The 12,165-nt window shown below is 35.9% G+C and overlaps 1 protein-coding gene across 4 annotated transcripts in view; it reads right to left on the bottom strand.

Moving 5' to 3' along the window:
• The window catches only part of col11a1a (collagen, type XI, alpha 1a), a 73,439-nt gene that overhangs the window by 43,046 nt on the left and 18,228 nt on the right, over nucleotides 1-12,165 (bottom strand). The window contains exons 7-22 of one of the 4 annotated variants that reach the window (XM_058764685.1): nucleotides 10,898-11,002; nucleotides 9,005-9,313; nucleotides 7,917-7,979; nucleotides 7,737-7,778; nucleotides 7,516-7,578; nucleotides 6,123-6,197; nucleotides 4,849-4,932; nucleotides 4,390-4,446; nucleotides 3,189-3,242; nucleotides 2,555-2,608; nucleotides 2,376-2,429; nucleotides 2,225-2,278; nucleotides 1,086-1,139; nucleotides 924-968; nucleotides 706-759; nucleotides 582-626 (exon numbers count right to left, since the gene is read on the bottom strand). In XM_058764685.1, the coding sequence (XP_058620668.1) occupies nucleotides 582-626; nucleotides 706-759; nucleotides 924-968; nucleotides 1,086-1,139; nucleotides 2,225-2,278; nucleotides 2,376-2,429; nucleotides 2,555-2,608; nucleotides 3,189-3,242; nucleotides 4,390-4,446; nucleotides 4,849-4,932; nucleotides 6,123-6,197; nucleotides 7,516-7,578; nucleotides 7,737-7,778; nucleotides 7,917-7,979; nucleotides 9,005-9,313; nucleotides 10,898-11,002 (1,212 nt within the window). Of the gene's footprint in view, nucleotides 1-581; nucleotides 627-705; nucleotides 760-923; nucleotides 969-1,085; nucleotides 1,140-2,224; nucleotides 2,279-2,375; nucleotides 2,430-2,554; nucleotides 2,609-3,188; nucleotides 3,243-4,389; nucleotides 4,447-4,848; nucleotides 4,933-6,122; nucleotides 6,198-7,515; nucleotides 7,579-7,736; nucleotides 7,779-7,916; nucleotides 7,980-8,557; nucleotides 8,748-9,004; nucleotides 9,314-10,441; nucleotides 10,555-10,897; nucleotides 11,003-12,165 lie in introns of those variants that run through there. The other 3 variants (XM_058764686.1, XM_058764687.1, XM_058764688.1) reach the window with 3 other exon arrangements.

The following is a 12,165-nucleotide window of genomic DNA, read 5'->3' as shown; positions in this document are numbered from 1 at the left end:
GAGCACAATGCTGACAAAATTAAGTATATTATATGGACAATATTGATGTTAAAGCTAACAGAATAAAGGCTACTGTATACCTTGTCAGCTTCAGAATGCCTGTCCTCATATTTGACAGAAAGTTCAGTGTTTAACGTGTTTAGTTGAAAATTTAGCAAGATTAGCTTATGCTAACCAAGTAGCTTTATTTGAAACATTTATTTTTCATGGCATATCAGTTTAGTTCTGTTAAAAAGCTCTTGAACATATCTGAGGGGTGATGACTTAGCATTTATACTCAAACAAACAGATGAATTAACTGTTGTTTTTGTTAGTCATAATTTGGTTCCAAAAACAGAAGATGTTTCAGATTTGATATGCCACATTTCAAGCTATTTTGTTACACAAGGTTTATTCATCCACTGGTGATGTCACTGTGGCAGTAAGAAATGAAATTTAAGCTTGACAGTAGTCCTAGTACAGATACATAAAGGCCGAAACAAGTCTAAAACCCACAGAGATTCACTCAACAAGTATTATCAGCATCTGTTACGCTGATTCTATCGTCAAAATGCCATGTTTACGAGATCCATGTCTCTTACCATGTTTCCTTTGGGACCCTGTGGACCATCAACACCAGCAATGCCCTGCAGAAATCAATTGTGAAAGATTAGAAGCGAGCAATCAGCATCAGATCCACAAGATTATAAATTAAAAATCACTTACAGGTTGTCCAGGAGGTCCAGGAGGGCCTCTAGGGCCGAGCAGACCTCGTGGCCCCTGAGATAAAAAGAAATGAGAAGGTTCTGATTAAAAAGAGCAAGTATTCTCTTCTGAATTTTAATAGGAATTATGATATGGCTGTTGAGTGACTCTGCCCCCTGGTGGCAAACTGGAAATAAAACATTTAAAAAAAAACAAAATACAAGGTGGGACACACTTACGCTCTCACCAGCAAGTCCTCTTGGTCCAATCTCTCCATCTTCTCCCTGTAAAGGAGGAAGAAGTGAAGAGAATATGGTTATTCTAATAGCTGAAACAATGAAATGATAAGAAGGCCTTTTTTTTTCTTTTTTTTCCCACAGGTGATTCAGAAAAGCACTTACCCTTGGTCCGTCCTCTCCGGTAGGTCCATGGGGACCAGGAGGACCGTTCTCACCCTGTCAGAGAGAGACAGACAGACAGGAAGCGTCATACTTTATTACATCCAACTTAATATATAATCTTTTCACCTTAGTTTGAAAGTGATCTAGGGAGCCATTTTGGATCCTATAATTATTACCTGTGTTGACATGGGAAAAGACTGGAAATACCCTACTGTAAAGTTTCCAGAGCAGAAGCCTCTTAATTTCACCTCGGAAGAGCTCATGATTATTTATTCTATATCCTTAGTACAATGAAGAACAAAACTGTTAGCTAATGTTGTGTGTTTGATGTCCTAAGATTTTTATTGCTGTTAAAAATAAACATTTACATTTTTTGGTGCCTATTACAATATATGTACACCTATTATTTATTCATTTATTGTTATTTATTTATTAATTTTTTTAATTATTATTTTATTATTATTATTATTTTTTTTTTTTTACAAAAAACTCATTGTATTAACAATCATTGTAAAGGAATCAACATTTTGTTAAATAAATACAAAAATCAGTAGCACTGGGATAATAATCTGCAATATACTTCAATGTCAAGTTATTAATGTTAATTATAAATATTTGTAATGAAAGTTATTAAAAAGTGTTCTGAGCTTTAGCACAAGAGAGATGTTCAGAAATAAGATAAATTATAGTGAAGATAAGACATTACCAAAAAATAAGGTTACATGAATTAGGTAAAATAAAAGCTCAGCTTGTTATGAATTAAAAGTATTTAAGCCTACAATTTATCAAAATCAAAAGCTGAGTAGAGAGCATGAAATATGAAGAAATTAACTTGTTTTTGGCAATCAATGTATGTCATTTTTTAACATTATATTACATTTAGTTATTTAATATGTAACAATATACTGAATATTAATTGTCCATCTTTTTTATTTTATTTTACCATAATATACAGAGTTACCTTTGCCAAAATCTTATAGGAGTTGCATCTAGCAGATAATTTAGTAATGAGCATAAGCTGGAAAATTGTTGTGAATCTCTTCATCTACTTTTCAAAACCTCCTCTAGACAACCCTGATCATTTACTCTTATTTTACTGCATTTCTCAGTTGAATTGATTTGTATGTGTTCATACTCACCCTGTGTCCCTTCTCACCAGGCAGACCTGGAAGCCCATCAAAACCTCTGTCACCCTGAGAAGAAGATGAGATACAAAATTCAAACAATATATTTATATGTACTATACTGTATAGCATATCACATATACATGGCTGAGAAAATTTCTTGTACCTTAGATCCGGGTTCTCCAGGCATTCCACGGGCCCCATCGGCTCCAGCTCGACCCTGTCACAGAAAGATCAGAGAAGATATGACTATTATGTGTCCATACGCTAACTGAAGACTCATTCAAGTGAAAGCAAAAATTAATAATATTTTATACATGTGAAAAATAAAGAGAAATATCTTACTCTCTTGCCAGGTTTTCCCATTTGCCCTGATGGGCCTTGGATACCCCTCGGACCCTATGGTGGAAAGATATATGATTATTTAAAGTGCCCCTATTATGGATTTTTGAAAATTACCTTTCATGCAGTGTGTAACACAGTGAATGAAAACATCCTGCACTGTGTATAAAGTTACTGTCTCTCAAAAGAAAGAGTCGACTCTGAATCATTGAAACGAGTCGTTTTTAAAACGAATCCAAGCCGTTTCATGTTGACCGCAACATGAAAAAAGTTGACCGAAAACTTGATTGTTGCGTTGGTCTGAATGAAAATGCAAATTCATTTTTTGCCACTAGGTGCCGCTTTTGGAGCATTAAAAACACTGCTTTAAATGAAATCGACCAATCACCGCAGATTAGCATCATGCAAAGGAGGGGTTTGTGAACGAATCATTTGGGAGTCATTGAGCAAATAAGGTAAAAATAAATGCATATTATAAGAAAATTAAAGTGTTTTTTGACCTTGCATGCATGTCAACCTGTTGTTGGGGACTCCCGAAACCAAAATATGAACCTTTCATAACCCATAATATGGGCACTTTAAGTAAGTAGATAATTCGGTAGGATGATCTTTGGTGGTGAGAAATGCTTTGTCTTACCTGAGGACCATGGTCTCCACTCTCTCCCTTCAGCCCAGGAGCTCCTGGAAGACCCTGAATGTGGTTGACACCAGAGAGAGAGAGATATGTATTAGACCAAGACTAGACCAAACCAACATGTTTTTAACATACAGAAAAGATTGAAATGCCTGCACTATATACAAAGAAACAGCAGGTGGCAATATTTCACAGCATATACTATTCCTGATCTTCACTCACCCAGAGAATCAAAATAAGCCCTGAATAAAAGTTAATGTAGTTGACATAATGGGTTGGACTTGTTTAAAGATGTACTTATTGCACTTTACTTTAGGGAATTGTGCTGTTTCTTTTGCATCGCACCACATGAAGCAGAATACTTAGAAAAGAAACTGTTGATTTTGAAATTGCTGCTATTCCAGACAGACTGTCCTAGTTTTTTCTAACTGATTTCAAAGATAATTTGAGAGTTTAGTTTTGCATTTATTCTTAAAAGTACACCCTACTATAAGGAACCATTTGGAAACTTGAAGATTCTCATTCGTCTGCTTTTTAAATGACACATCTAAGGATTCCCAACTAGCCATTAAACAGTAGCTGTGTTCTTTTCTTAAATAAAGATTATGATTTCAAAGTCTCTCTTAAATTCCCACTGCTCATTTCATGCTCAGTCAGTCACGTAAGATAAGTATGACATGACATGGCTGTGGTTTTCACTTCTCAAATGCTTATTTTAGGTATTTTGTCATTAGTTAGTTTAGTTCACCGGCACATTGTGTTTCAACAGGTTTCAACAGGTTTTAATTTCATCATTTTAATTTCATTACTCTAGTACATCAAGTTAAAATAAATGAAAATACCTTGGCAAGTACCTGAAATAGTAAGCTTTTATATTTTATTCTATTTAAGTTAAAGTTTATTTTAATTCAGGCAATGAAAATGTTTCTCAGTTAATTATAATAACCCTGATCTTGCCTCTCTACCCATTAAAAAGTAGTCAAAGAAAATAAATTTCCCAATATGTGTCTTCTCATAGAGGACATTTGTTGGGATGATTTGGGATGTTAAAAACATTTTACATATATACATAACAGGACAGTGATGGTATTTTGCATATTAATAGATATGAACTTTGAATCACTGCATGAAATTGCATTGCTCTGAGTTTCAGTCAGTAGGACTGTGATTGGAAAGCTGATTGATTGGGGTCATTGAAACTCACCACTGGGCCAGATCTTCCTGTGAGTCCCATTGGACCTGATGGACCTCTCATGGCGAGCTGCGAAAAACAAACCAAAAAATCAAAATCACTAAAATATCATCAAACCTTTACAAGAATTGGCAGACATCTACTCCCCTCAGCCAGAGGAGGAGGGGCGGTGCCTGCATTTGTCAAGGACAGATCTGAGCACTAATCTGCAGCACCTGTCGGGTCGCCCCCCTGCGGGTCGTGAACCTTGCTAGTATTTTTAACTAGTCTCTCCGCATGAGTCAAAGGAGCCTGTGCTGCTCCGTTTCACTCTTGTTTTAGTGCAAACAAGGCCGGAGCAAATACCCTCCCCACCCTGTGACCTACCGCCCCACCTCTTCCCTACAAACAGTCAAGAGTCCCCCACCTCCTCCTCAGCAAACAGCTGGGTGAAGCTCGAGGGCCATTTGGCCCTTCACTTCTCATACTCACCCTGGCCTGAGAGAGAATGGCCTGAGCCTGGGCCTCCTGAGCCGACACCACTGGACCCTTTTCCCCATCACCGCCAAACCGGAACTGTCAAACATGAACAGAGTATTCATTATTATCATTTACATTTAGAAAAACACTTCAAACTACTGTATCCTATCCAATCCAACACAAAAAGCTATATTTTGAATATTTAATTAGGAATTAGATAGTATTTTCAATACTTTTGAAAACTACTAAACAACAATATGCTTTAACGAAGGGAAGTTTGCAGTCATATAACACTTTATACTGTACTATACTGGAAATAATAAGTAAATCAAATCTGAAAAGCATATTATGAATATTTACTTAGGATTAAGATGGTTTTCAATACTCCTACACAATATGCAATCATGATTTTCATTTTATAGCTTCATTACATAAAACACAAAATACTATATTATGCTATACTGTAAATACTATTAGGTAATCAGATGAAAAGTAAATACTTTTGCAATTTTCTAAACAATATGCTCTAAAGAAGTGAAGTATGCAGTCATTATTTTCATATACTGTATGTATCATTATAACATAACATACCATACTATATTATATTATATTATAGTTACTCAAATACAAAATGAAATATTCTAAATATTTCATAATGATTTAGATCAGTTTCAAAAACTACTAAATTATTTTTTACTGTATTTATGCTATAAATTACTAGATAGTTTCATTTATGCATAATACTTCATTCTACAGTATACTTTACTATAAGTGAATCAAACACAAAAACCTGAACACAATTCTGAATATTTCATTAGGATTTTCAATACTTTTGAAAAATGCTAAACAACAATATGCTCTAAAGAAGTGAAGTATGCAGTCATTACTTTCTGGTATGTATCCTTATTAGGTATAACACTTTATACTAAAATAAAAAAAATAATTCAAATACTACGTTAAACAACTATGAAATGCTACATTTGGATTCTTTAATTAAGATTTAGATTTTAAATACATTTGAAAAGTACTAAAGAATAATGCTTTAAAGAAGTAAAGTATACAGTCATTATTTTGTATCAGTATAACACTTCATATTATAATTTACTTTACTCTAAAAACTCAGTCAAATATGAAATGCAGCATTACAAATATGTAATTAGGATTTAGACGTTTTTCCAAACCTCTGAAAACTACTTCACAACAATGAAGTCTAAAGAAGTAAAGAATGCAGTCATTATATTTAGTTTTTTTTTTTATATCATCATATATGGATTTAGGGGTCTTACTGGCAGCATCAGCATAGTACCAGGGGGGCCTGGCAAGCCATCCGCTCCGGGAAGACCAGCACGGCCGGGAGGACCCTGAGGAAGCAGAAAGAGTGGGAGAGAAACAGAGATGGGATATATCAGTAATTTGACACTTCTTGACTTGACAACACACAGGTAAGAGAATGCCAAGACAGGAATGAGAAAGGGAAGGGGTTCGAACAGAGATAGAGAGACCCTCTCACTTCCATTAACCTTTAGTGAAGTTGTCCATTTTTAAGATACTGATTGTTTTCATTTTCCAGCTCATGAACACAGGGGGATATCACCGTGTAACAACTACTTTTATCTAAACAACACTTCATATGCCTGTCCAGATGGTTCGCTGTTGTCTCCACCAAGTCCAATCACAGCAAATTATCACACTGTTTCATTTTTTTGCTACAATAATATCTTGGCAGATGTTAAAAAACAAAAAAAAACACCAATAAACAATATTAAATGCCATCCTGAAGTGTACAGGTCTTAGTTAGACAAAATCATTAACAGGAAATACTCAAGATCCCACATTTTATTGTTATGCATTTCATCGCTATTTCTGCTTTAACAGTCTTCTATTTAAATGGTCTTTATTTTCACTTGTAAAATGAACTATATTGGCCTACAAATGAATGATATTCTAATGCAAATTATTTACTTAGAATGTGGATTTACATAGACATGTAATACCCACAACACAACCTATCAGAACTCCAGACAGAACTTGGAGTTGGTTTGGGAATTTGTAATGATAATAATCCTCAAACAGTTTAAGGAAGAAGATGTTTTTTGTGAGCAATGGGTGTATTTTGCATACAGAAATAGATTGAGGGTAATGTGCTGCATTTAAAATTTGCCCACTGAACAATGACTGCTCATTCTGAAGTATCGTGAATTACTGCAATTCATCATTTGGGAACATTAACTTACTTTAATCTGTGTTTCTAAATAAAGCAACTCAGGGTTTCACATCTGAAAACTAAATGTGTCAGAGAGGGTGTAAATGTGCCCTCAGGGTCAGGAATCTGCCATGACCCTGTTCAGAATAAATTAGCATTATGTTTTGTTTACTGACACATTTTCAAGCGACAGCCAGACTGTTTTTCTAAGCCTTTCTTGCTTAGCGCACAAGTTTTTCTCTAGCCTAGCCAATGTCTCATTATGTTCATCACAGATTTCATTTGACACGCCTCTTTTCCCACTTAATCACTGTTGATTTTTTTTTTTCTCTCAAATTAAATTTCTGTGAAACTAAATATGAAAAAAGAAAGATCGAGTCCTAAACCTTAACTAAACCTTGTTAATGCTCTGAAAAATACCTGTGGTTGTCATAAGCAAACATAGCCTGGAGTCAAAGACTAGAACAAATTTTTACCCTGTCACCAGAATCTCCGGCTGAACCAGGGGGGCCTTGTAAACCTGGAGGGCCTGGAAGACCCTGTAGACAAAAAGAAAATCGAATAAACAGACAGACAGGAGCACAATGATGATGACCCAATTTCACCAAAAGATTTTAGACTTTAAAAAACTCTCTAGAACACATTGGTTGAACATTGCATGTTACAACTGACGCAGACAAAAATGCAGGTAACTTACAGCAGGTCCAGGTGGTCCAGAAGGTCCTTCAATCAGCATTCCCTACGAATCACAACAAAACCAGAATAAAACAAACTGACCAGAAAAGATTACAGCATCAAATTACTAAATGAATATTTATAAACTAATCTCAGTGTTGTTCCCAAGGTGATGAATGCCCAGAATTCGCTTTTCACTCACCGGCTCAATCACTGCAGGTTCTCCTTTTTCTCCCTTCTGACCCAGAGCAGCACCACCACCCAACTGCAAACATACAACAGAGGTTAGACGCAACAAATGATAGACAGACCGAGAGAACTATAGATAACGTGGAGAGAACAACAGACAGACAAGATAGATAGATAGATAGATAGATAGATAGATAGATAGATAGATAGATAGATAGATAGATAGATAGATAGATAGATAGATAGATAGACTATTAGGGTTATTGCTGGTGCAGAGTGCTGAGTGTATGAGGTGTGAAAATATACATGAATGTGAAAGCTTAAGGAAAAATGCTAAATTTGGTAACACTTTATTTAAAGGACCAATTCTCACTATTTAACTAGTTGCATTTTAGCATGCATATTGCTAGCATATTGGCTGTTTATTAGTACTTATAAAACACACATTAATGACTTATTCTGCATGACCAAATTTTAGATCCCTCAATCCAACCCCATTCCTAAACTTAACAACTATTACTAATTATTAAATTAGAAGTTTATTGAGGCAAAAGTCATAGTTAATAGTGAGAATTGGTGCCCAAACTAAAGTGTGACCTAAGATGTAAAGTGTGTAACCAGCAATGTAAAGGACAGGATCTAATGCCATCAAACCTTAGCTCATGTGGGCTGTAAGATACAGGTAATGTAGTTTTTGATGGAGTATGAGCTTCTTAAGGGGGTGGAGGTGGAGAAAGGTGTGTCTGAACAGACAGCTGGGTCTGTGGTATGGGGTAATTGCCGTATCCCGGGGCGATATGGGAGATAAGGCGCTGACAGTCAGGGAGTTCAAACCACAGTTGGTATGAGAGTGTGCATGTAAGTGATCTGTGAATCTATATGATCGATGTGATCTATCGTACACAGAGACGGGAGGGAGACAAAATCAATACGGACAAGAGGAAGAAGTGCAGTGCAGATTAGTATAAACCAACACACCAAACAGAAAAATGGTTGGACCCCATGCAAAATAGTGCACTACAAAGCCAACAATGCATGCTGGATTCCCATATCCAACAGTCTGAGTGCTGGACAACACCCTCACTTGGGGTCAATACTTACGTCCGACGTCACGTCTGTTTCAGCGATGTCGGTTTCGGCGGCAACCCCTGGCCCGAAACTGTCCTCGTAATTGGACGTAGGGTTTGGAGCCACATTGCCAAACTCATCGTATGCCCCATACTCATATTGATTTTTGTCAAGCCCCGTCACATCATATTCCTTAAGATCATACTCCTTAAAGTCATACGCGTCCACTCCGACGGGGTCGGTGGTGCCGCTGGGCAGCGCGGCTTCTGGGGCAGAGGTCGGATCCAGACCAGCCTGGGCCGTCTCAGTGACATAGTCACTGAAAACTTCCTCTTCCACAGCCTTATTATACCCAAGCAATGCGGCCGGGCAGAGGGGAAGGGAGTTAGATGTTAGTTAAGCAGTTAAAGCAAATACTACTGTATCTAATGCAAAGCAGGAGCAAAATTAATTGCATGAGAAATATTCATTAAGAATAGTATATCAATTTTTGGGCAGCAACAAGATAACACTTCTTAGTCCCATTCAATGGAAATATATTAGATGATTTGGATCAATGGTGAGATGAGAATTTAAGGCGCAAATTAAATCTGGTAAATCACAACATTGGACACATTTATAAAGACACATAATGTATGTTTAACAGTTATGAATTATAAAAAGAGTGCTGATCTCATAAAATACTGTTAGATGCAAATTCGATTATGAAAAGTATATTTCAACACTTACTATAAAACGTTTCTTGATCTAATCAAATTTTGGGGGCATTTTTGTGTGTTATTTGCAGAGGGACAAATAAAGTGTTAACTTTATTATTATTTTTACATATTTAATAATCACACATATAAGTCTATGATTAGACTTTGGGATATTCCTGTCTTTTTTCCACAATAAACATAATGGTAAAGTTAAATTATGTTTAGAGGTGAAAAAAGAAGACAGAAATAAATGACTTAAGTCTGGAATGACACTACAATGTTTAAAAATACACTATCAAATGAAGGAACAGATCAAATTGTAAAAGTCTGACTCTGCATTTGATTACAACAGCCAAGATTTACGGTATGTTTTAGTACATAACCATTTAGACATTTCTTACTGCATTTAATTTGAGAAAAAACACACCTACACCTATAATGTGTCTGTAATATCCAACATAAACTTCCTCTAGTAGAACCACGCTGTAAATACAGCTATATGGCTGTGAAAGAGTTCAATTCTGTTGAATATAGTTCTGATTACTAGAGCCAGAACTATTCAACCAGAATGCATCAGGGACGAATGCTATTATGTTTTGTTTCTTTTTCAAAGGTCCACATATTTGGGTTACTTACTGAGGGAACTGTTTGGAATAGGACGTGCTATCTTCTCAATGATAATTAGGGCTAGAAAATGGGCAACCAGTCAACATTTAAGCAACCCATTCCAAAACTCCAGCCAAAAAGACAAACATATATAATTTTCACTTACCTATGTGATCAATTCACTGCTTTAAATTTAGATAGGATGGTTGAACATTCATAAATTGCTGATTTTTCTTAAATGCAGCCTTAAATATCATTGATATCCACAACAGAAAGCTGAAATGGCACAACAGAAACCAGCTGCATGGCAATCCACTGAGAAATATCTACTTGATATTCAAGACATGTCCAAAGTTTCAGACCGGAAAACATCACAGGAAGTGGATTGGCTAAATTTAGAACTTGGCGGTTTATAATGTCAGCTTTATGTTGTTGGATAAAACAGTTCCCTCGCGGAGACAGTACCAGAGTTGAAAAACACAGAACAATTGCCATGAATTGTTTTGTTTTTGTCATTTCACATCAAATACTTCCTCGTCATACTGGATTTTTCCTGGATTTTTCCCCATTCTGTCCCACATTTTAGTCGCCCTACCATCATAGAATATAATCAAATGATTACCTGGTTTGGTCCAGTGGTTGCGACAGGAGACTGAGTTTTGGAAGCATCTACTGTTCCGTAGTCAAGTTCACTGTCTGTATAGTACTCCCCATCTACATTGTTAGGCTATAGCAGTTTCAAAGTGAGAAGAAAAGAGGAAGAAGATAAGAAAGGAGGAATTAACACAGTTCAAGCAGTTCCACAAGCGTTACAGGCTGGATCCACGAGGACGGCACCTAGAGAAAGGGGTGGACGGCACGCTCAGACTATCATCAGAGATTTCCCTCACTGAAAGAGAGATCTTGATGGGTTCTGACATGAGCTACGCTTTTACTATTACCCCTAGAATGGCATTTCTTGATGTCGATGGCAGGTATCCAAATCTCTTCTTCTTAGGTGCTAACTTTTTAGCCTGTTTTGGCTCCTGGTTCTTATTGGGTTTGGAAAAAGATTTAGGGGACTTTCTCGTCCTCTTCGTTTTCATGGAGACACTACGTTTCACTCTCTGGAAGAAGGTTATGGTAAAGGGAAAAAGACACAACACATCAAAACATCTGTGTTAGAAGATAAATAAGTCCACATTTTTTTCAAACATGGCTTACTTAGCTTAAGGATAACTTGGTATACGCTATCCTTCAAAAGTTTGGGGTCAGTTTTTATTTATTTATTTTTTTGTAAAAAAAAAAAGAAAAAAAAGGGTGCATTAAACTGATCAAAAGTAGCCTAACTTTTATATTGTACTAAAAACTTTGCATTCATCAAAGAAGTATATCAAGGTTTCCACAAAAATATGAAACATCACAACCATTTTCTAAAGGGTCATGTGACACTGAAGACAGGAGTAATGGCTGGTGAAAATTCAGCTTTGCCATCACAGGAATAAATTACATTATCAAATATATAAAAATAAGTAACAGTTATTCTAAAATGTAATCAAATTTAGCAATATTACTGTTTTCACTGTATTTTTGATCAAATAAATGCAAATGCAGCAGAACAGGCTTTCAAAAACCAAAAACAATCCAAAATTTTGAAAGGTAGTGTAAATCTATCATGTATATTGGAAAAGTAGATACTGAGAAGATTTGAGTAGTCAATATGTTGTTCTGATACCATAACTGAGGCGATTTCAGGCTTGCTTCAAAGAACTGTTATCCCAAAACTTAACAAAGCAACCCATGTGTGAAAAAACGGCCAACATTTGACTCTTAAGTTCACATAATATCTCTTTTTTTTTTTTTTTTTATTAAACCCAGTGTACAGAGTTTACAAACACAGACAGACAACAT

This window comes from Onychostoma macrolepis, chromosome 24 (assembly GCF_012432095.1).
Source record: "Onychostoma macrolepis isolate SWU-2019 chromosome 24, ASM1243209v1, whole genome shotgun sequence".
Classification (NCBI taxonomy): domain Eukaryota; kingdom Metazoa; phylum Chordata; class Actinopteri; order Cypriniformes; family Cyprinidae; genus Onychostoma; species Onychostoma macrolepis.
The sequence above is the reverse complement of the archived record's forward strand: the minus strand, read 5'-3'. Positions and strand labels throughout refer to the sequence as shown.